The sequence below is a fragment of the Oryzias latipes genome, chromosome 21, assembly GCF_053564925.1.
Source record: "Oryzias latipes strain Hd-rR chromosome 21, Olatipes_Hd-rR_3.1".
NCBI classification, from domain to species: domain Eukaryota; kingdom Metazoa; phylum Chordata; class Actinopteri; order Beloniformes; family Adrianichthyidae; genus Oryzias; species Oryzias latipes.
The window spans coordinates 1,910,564-1,936,580 of NC_136257.1; the positions used below are offsets into that span (position 1 = coordinate 1,910,564).

At 42.3% G+C, this 26,017-nt stretch overlaps 1 protein-coding gene across 1 annotated transcript in view; it reads left to right on the forward strand.

Annotated features, from left to right (window-relative positions):
* The window catches only part of LOC101159719 (titin), a 171,804-nt gene that overhangs the window by 93,607 nt on the left and 52,180 nt on the right, over positions 1-26,017 (forward strand). The window contains exons 126-166 of the mRNA XM_078939058.1: positions 26-209; positions 1,740-2,042; positions 2,814-3,113; positions 3,612-3,730; positions 3,935-4,112; positions 4,610-4,894; positions 5,146-5,439; positions 5,665-5,964; positions 6,054-6,235; positions 6,472-6,601; positions 7,751-7,941; positions 8,034-8,463; positions 8,689-8,994; positions 9,106-9,290; positions 9,736-9,865; positions 10,004-10,155; positions 10,231-10,378; positions 11,072-11,237; positions 11,888-12,039; positions 12,409-12,705; positions 13,067-13,366; positions 13,564-13,878; positions 13,968-14,116; positions 14,229-14,379; positions 14,496-14,777; positions 14,860-15,162; positions 15,283-15,585; positions 16,572-16,853; positions 17,050-17,237; positions 17,352-17,463; positions 18,048-18,350; positions 18,613-18,921; positions 19,329-19,610; positions 19,691-19,990; positions 20,173-20,466; positions 20,555-23,524; positions 23,620-23,940; positions 24,082-24,366; positions 24,516-24,821; positions 24,928-25,091; positions 25,208-25,445. Of these exons, the coding sequence (XP_078795184.1) occupies positions 26-209; positions 1,740-2,042; positions 2,814-3,113; positions 3,612-3,730; positions 3,935-4,112; positions 4,610-4,894; positions 5,146-5,439; positions 5,665-5,964; positions 6,054-6,235; positions 6,472-6,601; positions 7,751-7,941; positions 8,034-8,463; positions 8,689-8,994; positions 9,106-9,290; positions 9,736-9,865; positions 10,004-10,155; positions 10,231-10,378; positions 11,072-11,237; positions 11,888-12,039; positions 12,409-12,705; positions 13,067-13,366; positions 13,564-13,878; positions 13,968-14,116; positions 14,229-14,379; positions 14,496-14,777; positions 14,860-15,162; positions 15,283-15,585; positions 16,572-16,853; positions 17,050-17,237; positions 17,352-17,463; positions 18,048-18,350; positions 18,613-18,921; positions 19,329-19,610; positions 19,691-19,990; positions 20,173-20,466; positions 20,555-23,524; positions 23,620-23,940; positions 24,082-24,366; positions 24,516-24,821; positions 24,928-25,091; positions 25,208-25,445 (12,589 nt within the window). The remainder of the gene's footprint in view (positions 1-25; positions 210-1,739; positions 2,043-2,813; positions 3,114-3,611; positions 3,731-3,934; positions 4,113-4,609; positions 4,895-5,145; positions 5,440-5,664; positions 5,965-6,053; positions 6,236-6,471; positions 6,602-7,750; positions 7,942-8,033; positions 8,464-8,688; positions 8,995-9,105; positions 9,291-9,735; positions 9,866-10,003; positions 10,156-10,230; positions 10,379-11,071; positions 11,238-11,887; positions 12,040-12,408; positions 12,706-13,066; positions 13,367-13,563; positions 13,879-13,967; positions 14,117-14,228; positions 14,380-14,495; positions 14,778-14,859; positions 15,163-15,282; positions 15,586-16,571; positions 16,854-17,049; positions 17,238-17,351; positions 17,464-18,047; positions 18,351-18,612; positions 18,922-19,328; positions 19,611-19,690; positions 19,991-20,172; positions 20,467-20,554; positions 23,525-23,619; positions 23,941-24,081; positions 24,367-24,515; positions 24,822-24,927; positions 25,092-25,207; positions 25,446-26,017) is intronic.

The window sequence follows — 26,017 nt, forward strand, 5'->3', positions numbered from 1 at the left end:
TCTCACGAAGAACTCTTTGCTGCAGGTCCCAGAACCAGAGCAAGAGTTTGTGACCCCCCTGCATGAGCGTCTTGGTCTGGATCAGACCAAGAAGGGCCAGTCTGCACTGATGATCCGTGAGGCTGTCAGAGCAGATCATGGCAACTTCACCATCAAGGTGGAAAACACTCATGGCGTTGCCACCACCACCTGCAATGTCAATGTCTTGGGTGAGTAAAATGTGTCGTAGTTTCATGCTCACAGCCCCCGTCACATGACTGTTCTTTTATAAGCAGAGTTATAATAATAAATCTTGACATTTTATTTATGAAAGACACGGAGAAACCCAAACTCAACTATCTCTGAATACGCTGCCAGAGTCACTGCTGCTATCAAACCGATGTGTTGGGAATTATTGTCCCAAAAGACACAAAAGATCTTCACTTCCAGTGGTTGTAGTTCTCTACACACTGCTAAAATAGAATCTTAGGAAAGTAAAAAGACTCTTAATTCAAAAATAGTTTTACTTTCTATCTTGTAAGAAAAAAAAATCCTATCAGGAAAGTTTTTAAATAGTTAATTAATCTTAGTTTGAGAAAACATATTTTTAGAGATTTAAACAGTTTTCTTGGAATAAAAATTAATGGAAGGAACATTTTTCTTACCCCAGTGGGGTTAGAATTTCGGACTTTTTTTTTAGGGGGGCAGTTTTTTTTCGTGCAACATCAAAACCTACTTTTCTGGAAACCCATCTCATCTCTTAGTTCAGCTTCACCACTGCAATGATCTTCTAACAGGCTTACAATCCCTCAAACCTCGACAGATGACCAAAAATGCTGAAGTGTACCTCAGTTTTCCTGAAGAGGTCTCACTGTATTTTTCACCCTCTAAGGCGCACTGTCAATAAATGGTCTATTATTGAACTTATGTCATATCTACAGTGAGGAAACCATAAAGGAAGACAAAAGAGTCAGAGATGAGTCTGTCAGTCAGACTTTATGAACCGCTTTCACAGTGACTCAAACTTGTTTGTAACAGACTACAGGTTAGCAACATTAGCGCATTCACAGAAGCTGTGACTTCCATCCATGTTTGCAGCATGTAAGAAACAGACTGATACTGCTGAAACATGCGTTAGTAACACAGAAAGAAAACAGCCCAATGCTGGTACGTTAGCATATTAGAAATAACAGCCAGCAAAGGTTTTGACAGAATGCCTCCCAAAATCGCTTCAACATCAGTAACTATGACCAGAACGAATCCATATATAAGGCATTTTTGGATTATAAGGCAGACTGTTGTTTTTTGAAAACAAATGAAGGCTTTCAGGCGTGCTTTATTTATAAAATACGGTATCTTGTGAAGCCCTCAGACTTCACCTCAGCAGCACCTTCCACTGTCATCTCTCTCATCTATGTCTGCAATCTTTTCTTGTAATCTGCCAACAAACAGCAACTGGTGGTCCCTGAACTACGCACACGGTGACCACTAGGTAAACCCTAAGCTCCATGGTCCAGAATAGAGAAATCCTACTCTGCAGGAAAAAGCTGCATCAACAAAAAAAAAGCTGGTCTCTTTGCACTTGATAGAAATGTAAATCTACTCCTTGACATTCATTGTGGATGAAATCTTTTTCATACCTTGACTTTGATGTGATGACACAGTTTTTGTTTGATGTGTTCCTCATTTGTAAGTCACTGATAAAAGTGCTCATTAAATGAGTGACTGCAGATTTAACTCTATACGTTTTTGCTCTACAGACAAACCCGGCCCTCCCATCAACTTTTCATTTGACGAGATCAGGAACACTTCAGTCGTGTGTAACTGGGAGCCTCCCGAGGACGACGGAGGCAGCGAGATCCTGAACTACATTCTGGAGAAGAAGGACAACAAGAACGATGAGATTGGTTGGATCACAGTCACCTCCACCCTCAAGGGAACCAGCTTTCCTGTCACCAAGCTGATTGAAGGGAAGGAGTACATCTTCAGGGTTACTGCGGAGAACAAATACGGCTGTGGCCTTCCCTGCATCTCAGAGCCGCTCCTTGCAAAAAATCAGTTTAGTAAGTAGAAAACAAAACTCTTTTTCTCAACTGGCTGAACGTTCAGCTCATCTCTGATTTCTATCCATTTGGCTAGTTTACAACACGCCAAGCATGATGGGACCCGACACAATTAGCTGTAGGAAAGTCGCCTTCAAGAGATCTTAACCAGTACATGCAACAGACCTTAATGCATTTATATAACTGTAAAACTTGAACTAGGCATGATTCAGATCTCTAATAGATGTGTTCATGCCCAGAGGAAAAGCCTTTAGACAATGAGACTGATAAGAGGTTTTTTTGAGGGACGTCAATTTTTATTTTAAATACAAATTCTATCAGTATTTTTACAGATATCACATTTTAAACAAAGACCAAAATTATGAGAGATTTGTAATAATTTCTTTAAAGTCTATTTTAGGCATTGTCCAACTTATATCTTGTCTGTAGCTATGACACAATAAGAAGAAATAAATCATAGAAATTGACTAATTTCATGATATTCTATTTAAAACAACAACAGATTAGTATTCATTGAACTGCTGAATTTTAATATAATTTTCAACTTTAAAGTCATGAATCTACTTGGATGAGTATCTCAGTATTTTCAAGAAAAAGGATTTTTAAGTCTAAATGTGATAACTCAACTTCACCTGGATGAATGAGGACTTTCATCATCTTTAAATTAACTGTCAGCTATTGCTGACATTTAAAATGACTTTAATGACATAAAAGTGTCCCCTTTCATAAAAATAGCTGCCGTCTCATTTCCTTTTTTTTTTCTAAACTCAGATCCTCCTGATGCTCCCAACACACCCAGAGTCCATGAGGTCACAGCGAGCACGGCCCGCATCTCCTGGCATGAGCCCAAGGACAACGGCAGCCCCATTCTCGGCTACTGGATCGAGAGGAAGGAAGTGAACAGCAAACACTGGACCCGGGTCAACCGGGCCCTCCTCAGCTCTCTGGATGTGAAGGTCACCGGGTTAATGGAAGGGCTGACTTATATCTTCAGAGTTTGTGCAGAAAACTTGGCGGGACCCGGACCGTTCAGTGAACCCAGCGACCGCATCGTAGCCATGGATGCCATTCGTAAGTTTCCATGGACATTAAAAGGTCAGGGGGGTTTAGTGAAAGGAAGGCAACAGATTTTGTTATCCTGTGTTAGAGACAAACCGTTTCAAGTGAAGTGATCTGGTGAAATGTTTATGTAGTATTTCTAAAGCTGAACACTAAAGAAGCAGAAGACGGTATAAAACATACAAAAATAAATTGGTCTGTAAAATAAGAATGTAGGCAAGGAATACTACGGCAAGTTACTAGAAAAAATAGGAGTAATAGTAAAGCAACATGGGGTACTATTATAAATGCCATTATAAATAAGAGGAGAAAATAAGAAGACCTCCCAAATCACTTCGTAAACGCAGACGTGTTTTATAAATTCTTTGTAAGTCTGGGACCAAACCTGGCAAAACATGTTTTTAAGGATTTTATGGAAGGAATCATAATTTTTTAGGATCGATTAAACATTTAGCAGCTTGGATGTAGCATACAGTAAACCAAAATAAATCTATTTTTCACTTCATGCAGTTCCTCCTGGTCCCCCAACTCCATGGGTTGTGGACACCGGAAATACCACTGTTACCTTGGCCTGGAAGCCCCCTCTGTACAACGGGGGAGGGGACATTTTGGGATACCATGTTGAAAAGGTAAAGAAGGTTACGGTACCCATAAGACCTTTATCAATAGAGACAAATTCAGATTAAGAGTTTTGTGAACCGCCAAGGCCGTCATGTTTGCTAAGTCTTGACTCTCTTTTCCCTTCAATTTACTGTTTCTATGGTTACAGTGAACAAACAGTTTTGTTCTAGATCAACACAGCAAAGTCTGAGTCTTTGGTCTTGTGTTCATAGGTTTTGGCTGGAAACAAGGACTGGAGCCGGTGCACAGAGTTCCGGTGTAAGGAACTCACGTACACGGTCACAGACCTCACTGAAGGAGCAGACTATTACTTCCGAGTGGTTGCTGTTAATGATGCCGGACCTGGAGCTCCTGGTACTACAGAACCGGTCACAGTCAAAGAGCCTCAAGGTACAACCACTTTTGTTTCTACATTCCTCATGCAAAAGCTTAGCAGAAAAGAGAACTGCTGTTTTTAGACCTGTCAGCCATGTCCTGCAGATAAAGAATGAACATCCTACACACGGCCCAGACCACAAGCCTTAAGTCAGGTCTCTGCTGCAGCACTGGAGTGTCTAAAGTCCTAATCTCTGTTGGAGCATCACAAAAAGAGGATGCATTCATAAATCGCATAAACATTTTAAGAAGACAACTTTAGTCAAATTGTTTTTCATTTTGTATCGACATATGTTTTTTTAAATTGTGCTAATATTGAGAGTCATCTTAGGGAGTTTTTACTTCTATGTCATCGTCTGCTCACTGTTGCATTCAAGAAAGTGATCTGAAGCAACAAACAATTTCTTATTATGAAGGAAACATTTTCCAGTTCAGGAAATAACAAAGACATTTGATGCTTTTGTTTTCGGAAACGTTCTTTTTGAGTTGTCATTGTTTGTTTGGTCACGTAGAACCTCCTGCGGTTGAATTTGATGACTCAGTCAAGAATGGCCTCATACTCAAAGCCGGAGATCTTCTCAAACTTCCTGCTGTCGTGACGGGCCGACCTCAACCAGAGGTCAAATGGACCAAAGATGAGTCTGAAGTTGACAAGGAGAGGATGATAATTGAGACCGAGGGCAAAAACAGCCTGCTTTTGATCAAGAAGGTGGTGAGAGCAGACCATGGAAAGTACCAAATCACTGGCACCAACAGCAGTGGATCCAAGACTGCAGAGACACGGGTGGACGTCATGGGTGAGTCCTACATGACACGTACCCGGCCAAAATGCACCAAAGAAAGTATTTTGCACATGAAATGAATAGGATCATGCTGGCAGAGTTGCATTTGTTTTATGTATATGTTTCCATTTTAGCACAGTTTCCCTTTGTTGGTCATTTTTATGGAGTGGATTGGAACCAATGTAACTACTGGGGAAGAATTAAAAAGAGAAACTGCAAAAACTCTCAACAGAACCAAATGTTTTTAACCCATTGTGTTTCCTCAGATGTCCCTGGAGCAGTGGTTGACCTGAAGACAGTCTTGGTGACCAAGAAGAACATCGTCCTGACATGGTCCGATCCTCTGGACAATGGAGGCAGTGACATCATTGGCTATGAGGTGCTGAGGAAAGACTCCAAGATGAAGCTTTTCCGTCAGCCCATAGAGACGGCATCCTGCAAGTGTGACATCCAAGGCCTGCTGGCCGGGGAGGAGTATGACTTTAGAGTCGTTGCCAGAAACAAGTTTGGTGATGGAGCTCCAGCAGACCTGGGTCCAATTTTAGCTGAAGATCCCAAAGGTAACCAAACTGATACTAAAACATGTGTCATTTATGTTTTGTCCAACATCCTGTCTCACAAAACTCAAGATGCTTTTTTCACTCTACAGCACTTTTTATGAAAGTATCAGCATTTTATTCTAGGAAATAAAAAATGAAACTCCTGGAAGGCCATGAAGCCTTTGGGGTTTGACATAAGAAGAAAAATGTTCTTCTGTGATGCACTAACTTCTGACAACTCTCTAGGTACTCCATCCGCCCCCGAGAAACTGCACTACACTGACAGAAGCAAGAACACCATCACACTGGCCTGGTTACCTCCTCGCACTGACGGCGGCAGCCCCATCAGGGGGTACTACGTTGAAAAGATGAGGTCTGACAGCACAGAGTTTGACGTGGCCAATCGAAAAATCTTCACCGAGTGCTGTGGAACTATTGAAAACCTCTCAGAGGGGCAAGAGTACGAATTCCGAGTGAAAGCGGTGAACGAGGTCGGAGATGGAGATCCCTCCAAGCCGATCACCGCCAAAATCCAGGATGATGAAAGTATGTTGTGATGTGACAAATGAAAGCTGGATACAGAAAAATAACATCTAAAATGGAGGAGTTTTGTCATGATGTGTTTTTGGTTGCAGTTGCTCCAGTTATTTCAATATTGAAGTTCTTCAAGAGCAACACCATCACAGTGAGGAAAGGAGCCGCCATTGACATCCCAGCAGAGGTGCTCGGACTTCCACAGCCATCGCTTCAGTGGATGAAGGATGACGTGACCATTGAGAAAACGGAAGACGACAGACTGACGATGGAGACTGAAGAGGTTCTGAACTTTTCTCATAGCTGGATTATTTGCATAACATTCTGAAAGTCTTGAACCAAACCTACTTAGTTTGGTTGAATGGTCTCAAGGCCCATATTGTACTTTGACGATAAACCGAGTATCAGATACTTCTTGCATTGAGAAAAGCTTTCCGTCTTATTACTTAAAATTCTCATTGAGGTTAGTTTGGTAAGAACAGACATCCGATGAATCTGTGTGTAATCTTTTGTCTCCAGGTGAACCGTACAACCCAGAGGACAAAGATTGCCATTTCAGAAACCGTCAGACAGGACAAAGGAAACTACAAGCTGCTAGCTGAAAACTGTTATGGCAAAGCTCTCCATGTTATAAAGGTCGAGGTCCTTGGTAAGAACTGCAGTCTATTCGATTAGACTCAATTGATGTTGTTGTATAGAGTTAAAACCTGCTTACAGTCTGCCATTAAACTCATTAAGCTCATTAAGCTCATCTGAGCCCCACCTCGATTCTCCTGATATCTGTTCACACAAAACCCACAAGGATGGAACATTACTTTCCTTGTGTCCTTGTCATTGTGCAACCAGAACGAGCGTAACTGATGAGACGAAAGCAGAAAAACAAAGAGTACACTGTTGTGTTTGCGTACATTTACAGCTCACAAATACCTTCTCTTGTGAAGTTGTTGCGTGTCATCTGCATAATGATAGTGGGAACACGGTTTGCTGCTGACAACAATTTTTTTTTTTATACACTGTATTTTATCCCACGAAGGGAAATTCTTTCTCCGCATTTGACCCATCCCCTTGGGGAGCGGTGAGCTGCAGCCGAAACCGCGCTCGGGAGGCAGTAGCGTTAAGGGGCTTGCCTAAGGACCCTCACTGGGTGATGTTAACTGCTCGCCATTGATATGGTAATTGCCCCCAGTACCATTGCTCATTCCCCTCCGGGAATCGAACCCTGGTTTCCTGCGTGGTAGCTTCCCACCTTACCAACCGAGCTACCCAGCCGCTGAATTTACCTTCAGGTTTCCTTCTTGGGAGAAAGTAAAGCAAAGCGGGCTGAGATGATGTCAACATGAAACTGTTGCGAGTTTAATATCTACGGCATAGAATCTGGTGACAAACACAGTCATCCCAGTTCTGACGTACTTTGTGGTCACACGCTTCATCACATGAAAGCTACTCATAGATGCTTTCTGTGTGATCATGTGACACAGTGAGTAAAGTCAAGACATTTGTGCCAACATTTTCATTCTATTTAAAATGGATATACATGTCAAATAAGAGGACATTTACTGGTCTGTTTTATTTTGTGAAAAACTCTCCTACAGTTGAATACACAAAATTGTCTACAGAAATTTGTGAAATTTCAGTAGTTGATTCTACAACATCCTTCCAGCTTCACATGGCTCTTTCACAACATAGACTCCTCAAAGGCAGGACACATTATTGACTCGAAGGGAATTAAAATTCACTACATTCTAGGTGTTTGTCTAAATGTTGTGTCAAAAGTAACGTGTCATTGTCTTTTTTTCAGACCGTCCTCTTCCTCCAAGGAACATCAAGGTCTCTGAGATTACTGCAGTCTCATGCTACCTGACATGGGACGCCCCGGAGGACAATGGGGGCAGTGAGATCACCAACTACATCGTGGAGTACAGAGATGCAAGCAAAAAGAAATCAGACTTTGATGTTTTAACCATCAATCTGATTGACCGACGCTATGGGGTTAGTTATGACTGCTTACATTGAAGCTGTCATAAAAAAAAAACACCAAAATGATGAGAATGACTGGGAATCCTTTTGTTTTTGGCTTCTAGGTCTACAAACTGAACCTAAACGGAGTTTATCAGTTCCGCCTCAAAGCTGAAAACAAGTATGGGGTTAGCGATGGCTGTGACTCAGAGAGGGTTCAACTGAAAGATCCTTTCGGACTCCCTGGACCTCCACGTAACCCTAAAATCATTGCAGCCACAGCAACCACCATGACCCTGACCTGGAATCCACCTCTGGACAACGGGGGGTCAACCATCCAGGGCTACTGGCTGGAGAAGAGGGAGCGTGGGGCTGTATATTGGGGTCGGGTCAACCGATGTCCAGTCACCAAGCCTGCAGTGAAGGGCTTGCAGTACACAGTGCTGAAGCTCATAGAAGGTACAGAGTACCAGTTCAGAATCTCAGCTTCCAACGCTGCAGGAGTTGGACCACCCAGCGAGCCAACTGAGTGCCGTTTTGCCGTGGACCCCTGCAGTGAGTTTCACTCATTTATGGTTCATACATTGACAGTTATGACTCAAAACCCTTTGAATATGATAAGATTCCACTATTTCGAATGCTTAAGCATCAGCCTGTAGTCACTTTTTCCCATCACTAACTAAAAACGACAGCTGCAGGAAAACAAATGTCATCTATTACATGTAGTGATAAAAGTTAAAAAAATAAAATGACGTGTTACATTCTGCTCTGATATTACAGACCCTCCAAGCCCGCCAGGAGCCCCACAGGTTAAAGACAAGACCAAGAGCAGCATCACCTTGACCTGGAGCCCCCCTGACAAAGACGGTGGCAGTCCAATCAAAGGTTACATCATTGAGGTCCATGAAGAGGGTTCTCCTGAATGGAGAAAGGTGAACGCTGCAGACAAGCTCCACCCATCCTGTGAAATCACTGTCCCCGACCTAAAAGAAGGCAAGAAGTGCAAGTTCAGGATTTATGCAGTGAACGCTGCTGGCAACTCTGAGCCTGCCAAGACCGCTGACATTCTGGTTCAGGATATCCTAAGTAAGAAAGCAGTGTAATGTTGTTCAAAGCATCGTTATACATCTGAAATTCAGTCATTCTGATCTGATAATCTGCGAGAGGCTTCTCAACGCAATGCTCTCTCCTTACCAGTTGAACCCACGGTGACCCTGGATGTGAGCGCTCACGACCTGCTTTACTGCAGAGCAGGGACCGCCATCAAAATCCCGGTCACCGTCACCGGACGGCCTGTGCCCAAAGTCACATGGACCTTTGTGGACGGAACCGCGGAGACCGAAAAGAAGAATGAACTTCACACGCTGCCTGTTGACTCTGAGGTCTGCCTTAAACTGTTTAGACATCAACAGTCACTCATGAGACCACAAACTAAAGATGTTAGGGTTTTCAAAAGACTGTAGGATGTGTAGATGTAGAACAGTCAACCTCTAATTGGAAGATTACAGTTAACGTTACCTGTTGATGTGCCCTTGAGCAAGACACTGCAACCCACATTGCTGGTGGTGGCCTGCCCACTGATGCCACTCTGACTCCATTAGTGTTTGCATGTGGGGGAAGGAAAAAGTATGACATTAGAAAAGACTTGTGTTTCCCTTTTACCATCTTGATATACAGCTTACTCTCTCAACAGGCATTTGAAAACATTGAGTCTGAAATAAAAGACCTGTAACACATCTGGGGTCGATGAAGTAGCACTGCAGAAATCTGAAGTGAACAGTAATCTGGTCTAAATCTACATGTGTTACATTTGTTATTCTGTCTCAGGTCCACTCAACAGATACATCCTCCATGGTCGTGATCCCCAAAGGCAAACTGAGCCACAGTGGCCGATACATCATCAATGCTGAAAGCCCTGCTGGACACAAAGTGGTCAAAGTTAGGCTCACTGTGCTTGGTAAGTAAAACCATGCAGATATGGAAGTGGAAATGTTCTGTTAGAGGAAAATATGAATGGACCTACATCTAAAGCTTTGTGCTGGTGATCATTTCTGGTTAAAGAAATTAACTCTGTTTGGGATTTGTTAATGTGCAGACCTGCCTGGACCTCCCAGAGATCTGAAGGTCAGTGATGTGACGAGAGGCACCTGCAGACTCACCTGGAAGTCTCCAGAGAATGATGGAGGAGAGAGGGTCAAAAGCTACTACATTGAGAAGAAGACAGTGGACGGCAAAGCCTGGACCAAGGTGGCAAATCTGAACCCATTAGACAGGGTGTCGCATGCTGTCACACGTTTTGTAACCCCAAACCGCCTCTTCCAGGTGAACCCGACGTGTGCTGCTCAGTCTTTGGTAGTCCCTGACCTGATAGAGGGTCAGGAGTACCTGTTCCGCATCCGTGCCGAGAATCGCTTTGGGTTTGGACCCTTTGTGGAGACCATCGAGAGGACCAAGGCCAGAGATCCCATTCGTGAGTCTGATTTATTCTTTGCTGCAGGTGCAGACAGTATCATCACAATGCATTACATTAAACAGTATTTACAGCGGGGCAAAAAGGATTTATTCAGCCACCAATTTGTGCAAGTTTCCCGCCTTAAAAAGATCTTAGGTTTACTTCAACTATGAGAGACAAAATAATCCAGAAGTTTACAATCTAGGATCTTTACAGTATTGATTTGCAAATTATGGTGGAAATAAGTATTTGCTCAATTACAAAAAACGTATCAATACTTTGTTTTGTTGTAAATGACAGAAGTCGACGTTTTTCTGTAGGTGTTCACACATTTTTCAAACGCTGTTGCTGGTGTTTTGGTCTATTCCTCCACGCATATCTCCTCTAGTGCAGTGACGTTTTGGGGCTGTTGCTAGGCAACATATACATTTAACTCCTTCCAAGGATTGTCAATGGGGTTGAGATCTGGAGACTGGCCAGACCACTCCAGAGCAATAAAATGCTTCTCACTCCTTCGTTGCCATGGTGATGTGTTTGGGATGGTTGAGGATCCAGCCACATTTCCTCTTCAGTGCTCCCACTGATGGAGAGCACTGGATGATGCACCTTTAGAATTAAGTCTCAAAAATACAAAAACTGTTTGTTGTTGATCTAACAGACTCTTGTCTGAGTTTAGTCTAACGGATCTGTGATGTTTTTCTTGCCCCACAGATCCTCCTGACCCCCCAACAAGGCTGAAGATTCAGGGCATTAGGAAGGGCACGGTGACTTTGACCTGGAAGGCTCCAAAGAACGACGGTGGTTCTCCCGTCACCCACTACAGCATAGATCTCCTTTGTTGGGATTCCAGTGGCTCTCAGAAGGAGTCTTGGAGGAGGTACTGAGGTTCATCTTTCACTTGAGACATTGCTCTTTTACCACAGAAATACCGAGACTTTAGCTTTAATCCATATTTGAAGTAAACCATATCTAAGTAGCAGCATGTCGTAATTTCATTGATTATTTTAATTAAATTGAATTTATTTTTGCTCTCATCTCTGTTTTTGATGGATACTCACAGCCTGATACTTGTTCCTTTTAGCCAGAACAGAATTTGCATTTTTCCTCCACTGTTAAAACTTGAACTTTCATCAGAAGCATTTTGATCATTCTCAAGTCTTTAGAGTTTTTTCAGTAAATCTGCTGGATTTTTTTCTTTGTTTTTTTGACTGTTAAAGAATAATTTCTAACAGTAAAAAAATGGATAAAACTATAAAATATATATAGAACTAAATTGCAATTTCAGACATTTAAAAAAGAATTTTACAACATTTGATACGACTTCTTCTTTTTGAAAAATCACAAAAAGGATTTCTTGAACTGTATGGAAATACTAACTTTTAGTCTTCCACTCTTTGATTTGGGGCTCCTAGAGACAACAAGGAGACAAATGGAAGCGTGAAAGTCCAGACAAAATACGTTGAGGGGGCTTCAGCTCTGTTGTTGAATGTGTGCAGTTCAGTTCAGATGCTGTTGTCTGTCTGTCAGGTGTAACCGGAGGGATGTGGACACCACCCACTTCAAGGTAGAAGACCTTACAGACGGAGACGAGTATGAATTCAGGGTAATAGCTTACAACGAAGTTGGACCCAGTCGACCTTCATCCACTGCTGGACCGATCACCATCCAGGACCAGACCTGTAAGACGAAAACTGCAGATGAAATCTGTGGGAAAACTCATTGTTGCATGCTTTTGCGTTCCGATCTCGCACTCTGAATGAACCTGAACTTTCGTTTACACACAGCATGGACCACGTGGTATCATCTTCTACTTAAATATATATGCAGTTGATTTGGAAAACATGGCTACTTTTTATCAAGGCTAAAGCTCCCCAAGCTACAATAATTCTAGCTAGGAGAAACCCAGTGATCTCTTCCCTCATCTGTCTGGGATCAAATGAAACTGTGCAGAACTCAATTATTACTTAGGGATTTTTCCTCTTACAATGTTTCTGCTTTAAAAGTATGAATTAGAAAGAAAAAGTGTTATTCATGATGTTGTCTTGCAGGTGCTCCATCCATTGAGCTGAACGAGTTTATGGAAACCGAGCAAGGCTGTGACATTAGCATTGTGGCCAAAATCCGTGGATGTCCATTCCCGACTCTCACTTGGAACAAGGCACCCCCCCACCAGCCCGACAACAAGGCGGAGGTCCAATACGACGAGCACATCAACAAGATCGTGTCAGACGACAGCTGCATGCTGCTCATCCAGCAGGGCAAACGCCACGACACAGGGCTGTACACGCTGGTGGCCTCCAACAGCCTCGGCAAGGCGTCCAAGGAGATGAGACTCAATGTGCTCGGTATGAAGACATGCGTGTGCACAAATCTCAAGAAACCTGTTTTCATCCCATCCGATCTAAGTCCAGTTTAGATGAAACTCACTAAAAAGACAAGCGGTCTACCCAAACTAGCTCTAAGAAACTGATTCTAGATCTGTTTAACAAAAGGAAGGAACACATTTTCAATCCACGACTTGGTTTAGCACCATTTCCATTTCATTGACACCTATTTACATGCTGTTATCCACAACTTTGACATATAAAGCTTTAGTTTGCGGTGCTCACACAACAGGTCTTGCCCATCGATCCTTTTTCTCCCAAGAAGGATTAAATGTTGAATATCTGTTTTAAAAAAAGTGTTGTTGTTTTTGTTTTTCCTTAGGTCGCCCTGGTCCTCCCTCTGCTCCAATCAAATTTGAAGAAATTGGAGCTGAAAGGATTACACTCTCATGGCTGCCTCCCAAGGATGATGGTGGCTCTAAAATCACAAATTATGTCATTTGGAGAAGGGTCGCCAATAGAAAGACCTGGGTGCCTGTCACCAATGAGCCCAAAGAGCGGACTTGGACAGTAGAGAACCTTATGCAAGGTCACGAATACGTGTTTCGCATCATGGCACAGAACAAGTATGGCGTAGGAGAACCTCTGGACAGTGCGCCTGAGATCGCCAGAAACCTGTTCAGTAAGTTTACCCTAACATTTATCTTATACCAAAGTTAAACTGTTGGTTGCAAAGTTTGACTAGCGTGTAGATTTAGATGATCTAGAGGTGATATACATCTTTTGAAACATAAACTCGATTTGGTGAGAGAGCTACGTCAACAGTGATGTAGGTTTGTGGTAACTTTCTTAGAATGTCAAAACTTTGTGCCTCCACAGCGGTCCCAGGTCAGTGTGAAAAGCCAAAAGTAACCAACATCACCATGGACTCCATGACCGTCAACTGGGAGGAGCCAGAGGATGATGGTGGCGCTCCGATCACTGGCTTCTGGCTGGAGCGCAAAGAGACCACTGGCAAACGCTGGGCCCGTGTAACCCGGGACCCAATCCGTCCCACGGGCCTTGGCGAGTCGTTTGTCGTTAGTGGGCTCGTTGAGGGATCACAGTACCTGTTCAGAGTTTCTGCCATCAATGCAGCAGGACCTGGACTCACCAGCCCCCCAACAGATCCCATTTTTGCCAGAGACCCCATCAGTGAGTACAAACCTTTCTACTTTAAAATGCAAGTTTTGGCTTTTGAGTGAACAAACACGTGTTAAGCAACTGTCTGTGTCTCTGTGAAGCCCCACCCTCTCCACCCACCCCAAGGGTTTCCGACTGGACAAGTTCCACAGTGGACCTTGAATGGATCCCACCTCTGAAGGACGGAGGCTCTAAGATCATTGGTTACTGGGTGGAACACAAGGAGGAGGGGACTGAGGCCTGGGTCAAGGTGAGAAAACAGACGTACACCAATAAAAAAAGTGCAGGCACTCATTCTTGTTGTGAAGACCATCCATTGTTTCACTGGCGTGAGGGACTACTGTTTCTGTTACCATTTTCAGGCAAAAGACTCCATAATCCGAGGAACTCGTTTTGTAATCACTGATCTGAAAAAAGGTCAACAGTACAGGTTTAGAGTGACAGCTATAAATGCTGGTGGAACTGGAGAACCCGGAGAAGTCCCAGAGCTGCTTGAGGTTAACGACAGAACCAGTAAGTCAATCTGGATGTTTTATTGCCTGACACAAACATTCCATTGAAGATGCAGTGTTCATGTTCCTTATTTATCTACCCAGTGGATTCCTGCATTGATTTTCTGTCTTCTTTAGTTGCTCCTGAGGTTGAGCTGGATGCTACAGTGAAGGAGAGGATTGTGGTCCACGCTGGCGGTGTGATCCGCATCATCGCCTATGTATCTGGCAGGCCGTCACCTGAGGTGACATGGAGCAGAGACGGAGCAGCCCTCCCCCCTGAGGCTAAAGTGGAGACAACAGCCATCAGCTCTTCACTTGTCATTAAACCTTGTGTCAGGAGACATCTTGGCATCTACACACTGACTGCCAAGAATGCTGGAGGGGTGAAAACCAAAAACATCACAGCAGAAGTTCTAGGTGAAAAAGTGTGAACCAATAATTTAACCTAGCAGGAAATATCCATTCAGTGTTTTTTAATCGCTGTTCTTCTTTGGTAAAGATGTACCTGGACCTGTGGGCATCCCCTTTATGGCTGACAACCTAAGCATAGATTCCTGCAAGCTCAGCTGGTTTTTCCCTGAAAATGATGGCGGCTCACCAATCAGCAACTACATAATTGAAAAACGTGAGGCTGACCGCAAAGCCTGGACTTCCCTGTCTTACACTGCCAGCAGACAGAGTGCTGTTGCTCGTGGCCTGACTTTGGGAAAGGAATACTTCTTCAGAGTGGCTGCAGAAAATGCCATCGGCATCGGACCTTTTGTGGAAACTGCTGCTGAGCTCATTATCAAGGAGCCAATTAGTGAGTTCAACACTGTAGCTCTCTGCATGTCAAACACATGTTCAACAGTCCTTTCAACCATAACCAAAAGGACATCCTTCAGATATAAAGAGAGTCTATTGTAACTTTATTTTCTCTCAGGTGTACCCGATCGTCCCGAGGAACTCGAAGTCACCAAAGTTACCAGAGATTCAATTAGTGTAACCTGGAAGGCACCAAAGTTTGATGGAGGATCGGAGATCATAATGTACATCCTGGAGGCTCGCATGATTGGCAAAGACAAGTTCAACAGACTGACCAAGGACAAGTTGATGGAAAAGAAGTTTACATATGATGGTCTGAGGGAGGGTGACACCTTTGAATTCAGGGTGATTGCTGTTAATGAAGTTGGACCCAGCAAACCATCATTCTCTACAAAACCAATCACTTGCAGGGATGAACTGGGTGAGTTGTTTTCCAGCTCTCAATTACCAGATGACTTCAAAATAGGGGTGTAACGATTCATTTGAACAACAATACGATTCGTATCCTAATTTGTGGTTGCCGACCTGGTTCATAGTCGATTTTGGTTCATTTTAAACGATCTGATCCTCTGACCTAAAGTGGATCCAGATCCTCTTCATCCAAACTTCCAGCAGTGAGACTCAGACAGAAATTCCTGCTACTGATCAGTTTTCCAGATTCTTGGATTTCTTCCAGATCATCAAGTTAATGAAATCTGTGTCCAAACCAACAAGTAAACTAGAATGAATGTCAAATCCATTCACATGTTAGTTTCCTAAAGTTCACCACTGTTGTTTTTCCACATCCAAAGAATCCAAAGGGAACATTCTTACAACATTCTAGACACTGGATGGTCACATGACTTTATTCACAGTCTGTCCACACATTGGACTGGAATGATGGACTGATCCGTGTTCATGACATCACATGTGTGCTGTTGCTGTGATTGGTCATTTTAATGTTGTAGTAAAATAAATTTACCATGTCTCAATCCATATAGTATTTTCCAACATCGATTATTGATTTATCTGTTTTTAAAGATTTTTTAATTGTTTTAGGTCGATTTGATTCGATTAGCTTGTCTTGGATCGTAGGAATAGAAAAAAAAGGAATTGGTTAATAGAATAATAGTTACACCTCTACTTCAAAATATCACGATATATAATAGTATAATAAGGTTGCAAAAGCCTGTCTTACATGTTTATCTTTTTTTTCTTTTTCTTTACTGTTACCTCTTCCATGTATGTTGATTTTTTTAGTAACAGGAAAAATCCAGCAATCCAAAAGAAAAATAGACAAACTCATTTGTGCTTACAGAACCCAGGTTGCAAAATATTAGTAATTATTTGAAGTATGAGTTCTAAATGTTATCACAGTAAGATTGGACAGCTGTTGTGAGATTTTATATAATTTTTTTAACCCTGCAGAGCCACCAACAATTGAGCTGGACTTCCGGGACAAGATTGTCATCCGTGTGGAGGAGAGCTGTCTGCTTCAGGGCCGCTACACTGGAAAACCTTCACCAACTATCACCTGGTTCCGAGATGAGGATGAGCTGAAAGCTGACAAACATGTGATGTTCAAGAACACCCCGACCACTATGTCACTGGGCCTGATGAAGGCCAAGCGTGAGCACAGTGGCAAATATGTGGTGCTGGTGGAAAACAGCACCGGATCTAGAAAGGGAGTCTGCAATGTCACAGTTGTCGGTATGTAGTTTAAGCTAAAGCGAACAAATACAAAAAACATAGCATTGAACAAAAATATGTAACACCTAGAGATGGAATTCCCTTAAATAACTCAGTCAGGGTTTGCTTCAAAAGAAGTACATGAAAAAATGAGGGGATGGCGGATTTGAACATATATATTCAGGGTTTTTTTTTGTGTGTCTTTCTCTCTTTCCAGATCGCCCAACTCCTCCTGTCGGCCCTGTGGTGTTTGAGGAGGTGCACAGGGACCATATGGTGGTCTCATGGAAACCCCCACTGGACAGCGGAGGTGTAGATGTTTCAAACTATATAATAGAGAAAAGAGACATTAACAGAGAAATCTGGACCACAGTAACATCTGCCACTACCAAGACAACTTGCAAGGTATCTCTTTCTAATTTACCCAATGATGCCATGAAGTCTTACAAGCAATGTGATACAAAAACAATAAAAAACTAGTGGAATTAAAATTCCTGCACATGCTGTATTTTGTTCTAGATTCCTAAACTGACAGAAGGCAGAGAATACATCTTCAGAATCTCTGCTGAGAATATGTATGGAATTAGTGACCCACTGGAGTCGGAGGAGATGAAAGCCAAGGATCTTTTCAGTAAGGATTACTTAGCAAGAAATAAAAAGTGTCTGTCTGTCTGTCTGGCGGTTTGATTCACACAAGCATCCCAGAGTGAGAAGCTTTTGAAACAGCAAATGTTCTTTGAGGAAGTTTTATCTTTGCTAAACCTTTGAGAGTGGTCTGTGTAAAAGAAAAAAGAATAACAAGGAAGGTGGGAATTTTACTAGCATGCCTTGCCTGTTCAACCTGACTCTGGCAACTACACTGTCACAGTGGAAAATCCTGCTGGAAAAAAATCTGCAACTGTTGTAGTCCTTGTACTGAGTAAGTGAACTGCACAACAAAAGTAATAGGTGATGTAAACAAGCGTGTATTTTACTTTTGCAAACTCTGATTTCCAACAGACAAATCTGAAGGAATATCCTTGTGTGAAGAACATAAGCAGATGCAACACACCCAGTAGAGAATGAAAAGCTGAATAATAAAAAAAAAACAGGTTTAGCCTCGTATTTCTATGATAAACAGTCTTACTGTACCAGAAATGTTCTAATTCATCAGTAAGATAACTATTTTAAAATTGTTCTCAAAGAATTTTTTTGGCTTCTTTTTCTCTTGTGAAGGAGTCCCTGAAGCCCCTGAGATGCCAACCGTCAGGGAGGTATACGCTACCAACGCCCTGGTGTTGTGGAATCGGCCTCGGGACGGAGGAAAACCTATCCTCAACTACATACTCGAAAAGAAGGAGCCTGGAGCAAAGCGATGGTCAAGAGTCACCAGAGAAACCCTCTACCCGGCCACTCAGTACCGAGTTCAGGATCTGGTGGAAGGCTGCGAGTATGAATTCAGAGTCATGGCAGAGAATGAACTTGGAGTTGGAGATCCCAGTGTCCCCTCAAAACCCATTCTTGCAAAAGATCCAATAGGTCAGTCTGACAAAAAGTGGCAAAAAAATAAAATGTGTTTAGATTGTTACACCTCTTGTATGTAAAATTCAAATGGTGAAAAAAACTTTTTTTGCTTCTCGTTTCTCCTTTGCTTAACAAAATATTTCATTTGATGTCTAGTATGTCTTGGATATGCATTATTTGGATTATTTTTAAAACATTACAAACGGATCAGATTTAACTAAACTCAACATTTTGCTCACTCACTGACGGCTTGTTTTTTTTTTTTTTTTTTTAATAGTTCTCCCCAGCCCTCCAGTGACCCCTGAGGCCTATGATAAAACCAAGGATTCCGTCAGCCTGAAGTGGCAAATGCCACGCCATGATGGAAAAGGACGGATCTTTGGCTACATCGTTGAATACCAAAAACCTGGCTCAGTAGAGTGGACTCAAGCCAACCAGACCCCAGAGGAATGTCCTGATCTCCACTATGTAGTGAAAGGTCTGGCTGATGGCCAAGAGTATACCTTCAGGATCTTTACTGTCAATGCTGCTGGAAGATCTGACCCTGCTTATGTGAAACAGAACATCAAGGTTCATGACAGACTCGGTATGGGCATTGCTTACATGTATTGTAATTTTGGGTGCATGACTGCAATACCAACAATGGCATTTGCTGAACTCAGTTTGAGATTCTGATTGAAGGTTGTATTTGTATGCAACTAAAAGGTTAACAGCAATATGTATTTGACATTTTATTATTGTAAGTTGAATTCAGTTTTTATGCAAAGTGCCAAATCATAACTATTGTTGTGGCAAAGTGCTTTTCGAATGCAAGAAACATCGAACCAAGTTAAGCTAATTTCAATTGTACTACTTCTAAATAATTCATGTATTTCATATTTAGTCAATATTAGACTAAGGAAACCAAATTGTCATAACTATACTTAACTGAAAACAATATGTGATTTTTTTTGATGCATTAGGATACTTACAAATTCAATTATGTCTTCACAGAGGAACCAGAGTTACTACTCGATGCTAACATGGCACGTGACCACTTAGCCATGGTTGGCACTGATATCACCCTTAGTGCCACAATTAAGGGTGTACCGACTCCAACAGTAAGCTGGACCAAGAATAATGAAGCTGTTCCTGCTCACGTTTCTGTTGTAGTCACTGCTTCAGGCAGTAAAGTTTTTATTCCTAAATGTGTCCGTCCTGACTCTGGCAACTACACTGTCACAGTGGAAAATCCTGCTGGAAAGAAATCTGCAACTGTTGTAGTCCTTGTACTGAGTAAGTGAACTGCACAACAAAAGTAATAGGTGATGTAAACAAGCGTGTATTTTACTTTTGCAAACTCTGATTTCCAACAGACAAGCCTTCTCCTCCCAGAGACCTAACAATCTCAGAAGTGACAAGTGAGTCTGCATACCTGACATGGAAAGCGCCAGAGGACAACGGGGGTGCTGTTATTTCTCATTATGTTGTGCAAAAGAAAGATGTTGCTGCAGAACAGTGGGTGCCTGTTGCCCCAGCCAATAAAAAGCTGAGTTTAATGGCCATGTACTTGATGGAAGGCATCCAGTATTTATTCAGAGTGGCTGCTGAGAACCAATTTGGTAGGAGTGACTTTACTGTGACCAAGACACCGATTAAGGCTCTTGATCCTCTCTGTAAGTGAAAACTACATCATCAACTTATTTTACAATTTGTAAAACTAATGTAGTCTATTTCTTTAATAAATTTTAATAACAGTTGTGCATGATGTAATTTCAACAAAAATCCCTCACGTTTTTCGTAATATTTTTTTATTCTTCCAACTTCAGAACTAATTTTACCTTGTACATACTTTTAGATCCACCTGGCCCACCAAAGAACCTGCACCACACTGATACAGATAAGACAGAGGTTTGGTTGGCTTGGGAATGGCCAGATCGCACTGGTGGAAGTGAAATTACTGGCTTCATTGTGGAGTACCAAGAGGAAAGTCAGACTGACTGGACCACTTTCAAGACTGTTAGCAACAACCACGCCCATGTAACAAGTTTAGTGGAGGGCAAAACTTACCGCTTCAGGGTTAAGTCTCAGAATGCCATAGGTGTGAGTCGCCCTGACACAAGTGTCCCAGTCACTTGCCAAGAGAAGACATGTAAGATTTTTAATTGTTTATGCAAGTTGTAGTTGCATGATTGGTTTGAAAATCTCATAGTAATATTTTTGGTTTATTTTCCCATCAGTGCCACCCACCATTGAAGTTGATGTGAAGCTCATAGAAGGACTTGTAGTCAAATCTGGCAGTACCATCACTTTGCCAGCTAAGATGATGGGTATACCACTTCCTACTGCTAAGTGGATGAGCGATGGCAAAGATATAACAAATGAGGGCAGATATCACATTGAATCTGTTGAATCCTCAACCGTTCTCCGTATTTCTGACTGTCAGAGGGCAGACACTGGAGAGTATGTCCTTACTGTTTCCAATCCAGCCGGCAGTAAAACAGTTGCTCTTCATGTCACTGTGTTGGATTTACCAGGCCCACCAATTGGGCCCATAAATATCTTGGAAGTTACCCCAGATCACATGATGATTCAGTGGAGAGCACCAAAGGATGATGGTGGCACTCCTGTCACCAACTATGTTGTGGAAAAGAAGGATGTGAAGAAACCATGGGAGCCCTGGTCTGTTGTTAGCTCAAGTGGCACCAGTACTAAAGCTAAGGTGTCAAGGTTGGAGAAGGGTCGTGAGTACATAGTTCGTGTTCGTGCTGAGAACAAAATTGGCATTGGCGCTGGGCTTGAAAGTCCACCTACTATTGCAAAACACTTGTTCAATCCTCCTGGTCCCCCAGGTCCTCCAGAATGTTCTGATATAACAGAAAATGCTGTGACATTAGAATGGGCTGTACCTGAATATGATGGAGGTAGCCCCATCAGTGGCTATGTGATTGAACGCAGAGAAATGACAGGAAAGTGGATTCGTGTCAACAAAACTCCTGTACTGGACCTCAGATATAGGGTTTCTGGTCTATTTGAAGGCAATATCTATGAGTTTAGAGTATTTGCTGAAAATGTTGCTGGCATTAGTGAACCTTCTCTGACCTCGGATCCTGTCAAGGCAACTCGGGCTATTACTAAACCCGGACCCCCAGGTAATCCTAAACTCAAAGACTGGAGCAAATCCTATGCTGACATCTGCTGGACAAAGCCTACAAGAGATGGTGGCAGCCCAATTCTTGGCTATGTGGTTGAGGCTCAGAAGTCAGGAACAGCTCAGTGGAACAGAATTAATAAGGATTTGATAAAAATGTGTGCTTACAGAGTGCCAGGTCTAGTTGAAGGAATGGAGTACAGAATACGCATTAGAGCTGCCAACCAGGTTGGAGAGAGTGAACCCAGGGAATTGGCTGAGACCATCGTTGCAAAGGATATCCTGGTACCCCCTGAAGTTGTTGTCGATGTATCTTGCCGAGATGCCTTGACAGTCAGAGCAGGCCAGATTATTAGTTTAATCTGTAGAGTGAAAGGCCGACCAGATCCAGAGATTACATGGACCAAGGATGCCAGGGCCTTGTCAAGGGATAAGCGTACAGAGATTAATAGCAGTTTCCCTCTTTGTGAGCTGGTCATCAGTGATGCTATCCGGTCAGATTATGGAAAATATGCTATTTGTGCCAAAAACAGCAGTGGACAAGCACAGGCAACTATTGTGGTCAATGTTTTGGACACACCTGGCCCTTGCCAAAATCTAAAGACTGCCTATGCAACCAAGAAATCCTGCATGGTATCGTGGGAGAATCCAGAAGATAATGGAGGTACAGAAATTACACAGTACATTATTGAGTGCCGTCAGCCAAGCCAAAGAGGCTGGACTGTGGTCTCCAATGACTGGACTAAGCGCCTGATTAAGGCTCCTCTCACAGAAGGTTGTGAGTATTTCTTTCGTGTTAGTGCAGAGAACAAAATTGGTGCTGGGCCATCAACTGAGACCAAAACACCTGTTTTGGCAGTTGATCCAATTGAGAAGCCTGGCGAACCAATCGACTTACACATTTCTGAAATTGGCAAGACTTTCTGTTTCCTGAAGTGGAAAAAACCAGACAATGATGGTGGAAGTCGTAACATAGGTTATCATATAGAAAAGAAACCTAAAGAGGCAGATGAATGGGAGAGAATTCACAAGGGTGCAATCAAGGAAACTTACTTCATGGCTGACAGGTGCATTGAAAATCAGATTTACCAGTTTAGAGTTCAGACTAAAAATGAGGGAGGAGAGAGTAACTGGGTGACCACACCAGAGGTAACAGTTAAAGAATATATCGAAGAACCTACGATCAAAATTAAACTGGAAGGAGTGCTTACAGTAAGGGCAGGAGACTCCATTGCCGTTGAATCAACAGTGAAGGGTAAGCCTCAACCTGATATAAAATGGACAAAAGATGACAGTACTGAGGAGATTAGAAAGAGCCCCAGGCTTCAGATTGAGACTGGTGCAGACTTTTCTAAGATTTTGCTCACTGGTGCTAAACGTACCGACAGTGGGAAATATTATATAACTGCTTCTAACAGTGCAGGATCATGCTCTGCTAATGCTGTAGTCAATGTTCTGGACAGACCTGGTCCCATCAGGGATCTTAAAATTTCTGGTATTACTGTTGACAGATGCCATCTAGCCTGGGAAATCCCAGAGGATGATGGTGGCTGTGATATTTACAATTATATCATAGAAAAATGTGAGACCAAAAGAGGGGTTTGGTCTGTACACTCTAACGCTGTCATCACCAATAAAGCTAAAGTAACTCGTCTTATTGAGGGCAACGAGTACATCTTTAGAGTTCGAGCTGAAAATAAAATGGGCCCAGGACCTGCGGTTCAGAGTGACGCAATTGTTGCTGGTACCCAGTTTAATGTACCTGATGCTCCTGAAGTGCCTGAAGTAACTAAGATTGGCAAGGAAGAAATGACTGTGCAGTGGTCAGAGCCAGAAAAAGATGGAGGAAAACCAATCACAGGTTATCTGTTAGAGAAGAAAGAAGAACATGCCATCAGATGGACCCTTGTCAATAAGGATCCGATTCCTGGAACTCGTTTCACAGTTACTGGACTTTTACCTCTCCATGACTACCAGTACAGAGTAAAGGCCGTCAATGAAATTGGCATCGGCAATCCAAGCAAGGCATCTCGTTCCATCACAGCAAAAGATACAGTTGGTATGTTGCACACAACATGTTCATTTTTATTTAATGGCTAAAAATTGTTTACATTCTCAATTCTTTTGTTTTATGCACATTGTATCATTTTACAGAGCCTCCTGCACCACCAACTAATTTAAAGGTTGTAGACAGTACCAAATCCACAATAACTCTTAGTTGGTCAAAGCCTGTCTCCGATGGAGGAGCTCCAATAATTGGCTATGTCGTAGAGATGAGAACACAGGGGACTGCCAAGAAAGGAGAAGATGGCTTCAAGAGGTGCAATGTTGCAGCCCAACTTGTCGTCTGTGAATTCACTGTCACAAGTCTGGATGAGAATCTTGTGTATGAATTCCGAGTGTCCGCCCAGAATCAGGTGGGCATGAGCCTGCCCTGTAATCTAGAAAGTGCTGTCATTCCAAAGGAAATTCTTGGTAGGTATTACCTTTTCTTCATTTATCGTTCATCAAAGCATAAAATGTATTAATCCTTGCATTACTAGTGGGTCTTTGGAAGCCAACTCTAAATCTATATTTGTGATGTTAAAGCTACATTTGCACTGTTTCATCCAACAGAGGCACCCGAAATTGATTTGGATGCCAGCCTGAAGCAGGGACTGACGGTTAGAGCTGGTTGTCCCATAAGACTTTGTGCCACTATCAGAGGGAGGCCGCCTCCCAAGGTCACATGGAGGAGGATGGGTGTTGACAATGTTGTCAGGAAGGGTAAAATTGATATTATCGACACCATGACCTTCTTGATCATTCCTGACAGCACTCGCGATGACTCTGGCAAATACTGCCTAACTCTGCAAAGCCCTGCTGGGGAAAAGGCTGTTTTTGTCAATGTTAAAGTACTTGGTAAGTTTTCTTTTTTTACTTGTATTTTATTGTTGTCAAAAGTATATTAATGTAGGTTTTGATTAAATGCATTGAAAAAAATCGTCTTCTTCTTTTTAAAAAAAAAAAAAGTTCATTCAAATGTATCTCCTCCTCTCGCCACATACCAGATACTCCTGGACCTGTAATGAATCTTGAAGCTACAGACATTAAACAGACATCAGCCGTCTTAACTTGGAGTCCTCCAGAGAATGATGGCGGCAGTGAGATAAAACACTTAATTGTTGAAAAACGCGAGATTGACCGCAAGACATGGGCAATGGTTAAGGCTGAGGTTCTGCCAGATAAAATTCCCTTCAAAGTCAGCGGCCTAATACCTGGGACTGAATACTATTTTAGAGTCACAGCTGTCAATGAGTATGGCTCTGGTGTTCCCAAAATGACACAAACCTCCTATCTGGCCACTGATCCTGTCAGTGAGTATTATCTCTTGGTCTCCATCTTATATTGTAATAAAACACATGAGCAAACTTTAGATATTTTTGAACGTTATTAAACACCTTCTTTTTATTTTATTTTCAGGTAAGCCAGACCCATGTGTGAAGATTGAAGTTTTAGAAATAACAAAGAATAGTGCCATAGTTGGCTGGTTAAAGCCAGAAAGAGATGGCGGTGCCAAAATCGATGGTTATGTAATTGAGTACATTGAGATAAAACCTCCTCCAGAGCCAGCAGTACCTGTTGAGGTTTGTAACCATACATATCTCTAATGTATGAGTACTTTATTGTGATTTCATAAATCTTACCATGTCTACAAATAGTAAGCTATGCATTGTTAACCTCTTTTTACCACTATTAAAAGGGCCCTGATGCAGAGACAGCTCCTGCACCCCCTCCACCTTCTCAAATAGAGGAAGAAGAAGAGACAGAGCCTGAAAAGGAAATATGGAATGCCTACACTACAGTAAAAGGTCTAACAGTTAGTGTTAGTGGCCTTAAGGAGGGAAAGAAGTACAAGTTCAGAGTGGCTGCCAAAAACAGTATGGGACTGAGTTCATTCACTGAGACCAGGGAACCGACTGAGATCAAGGAACAAATGGGTATGTTAATGTGTATGAGTTAAACTCTATGAGGGCCATTGTCAAGACATCTAAAATATTACAAACGCTTAATGATCACTTAGGTTTTTCCCAGTTTACACTCTCTAATTCTTTCAGAACTGCCTTAATTCTTTATTCTTGTTTCACCCTAGTGTTGAAAATATTCCTCAGAATTATCATTCGTGAAAATGCATTAAAGTTTATAGTGTCTGTAGTTACTAACTGCTGTCATCCATGATGATATCAAAAAATTGCAGTAACTTTCTTGACTGCACAACAGTGATGCAATTATCCGGTATGTTCCACCACAAACGGTAGAACATGGACAGACTGTGTGACACCAAAGGACATGATTGTGTGTGTTTCAGGAATCAGTTGGAAATGACAGTGGTCCCTTGTAACTTTTCAGGAACTCTTGTTTTTCTATCACCTTAAACAAGTTTTCCCATGTGCTAAAACATTGATAAAAGGTATTTTAATCAACTAAACTGCTGTTCTGACTTTTTAACTTCAGCAAGTTACCTTCACAATACCTCTAAATCGGTTGAATCCACTTGTGTGTCTGGCTGATT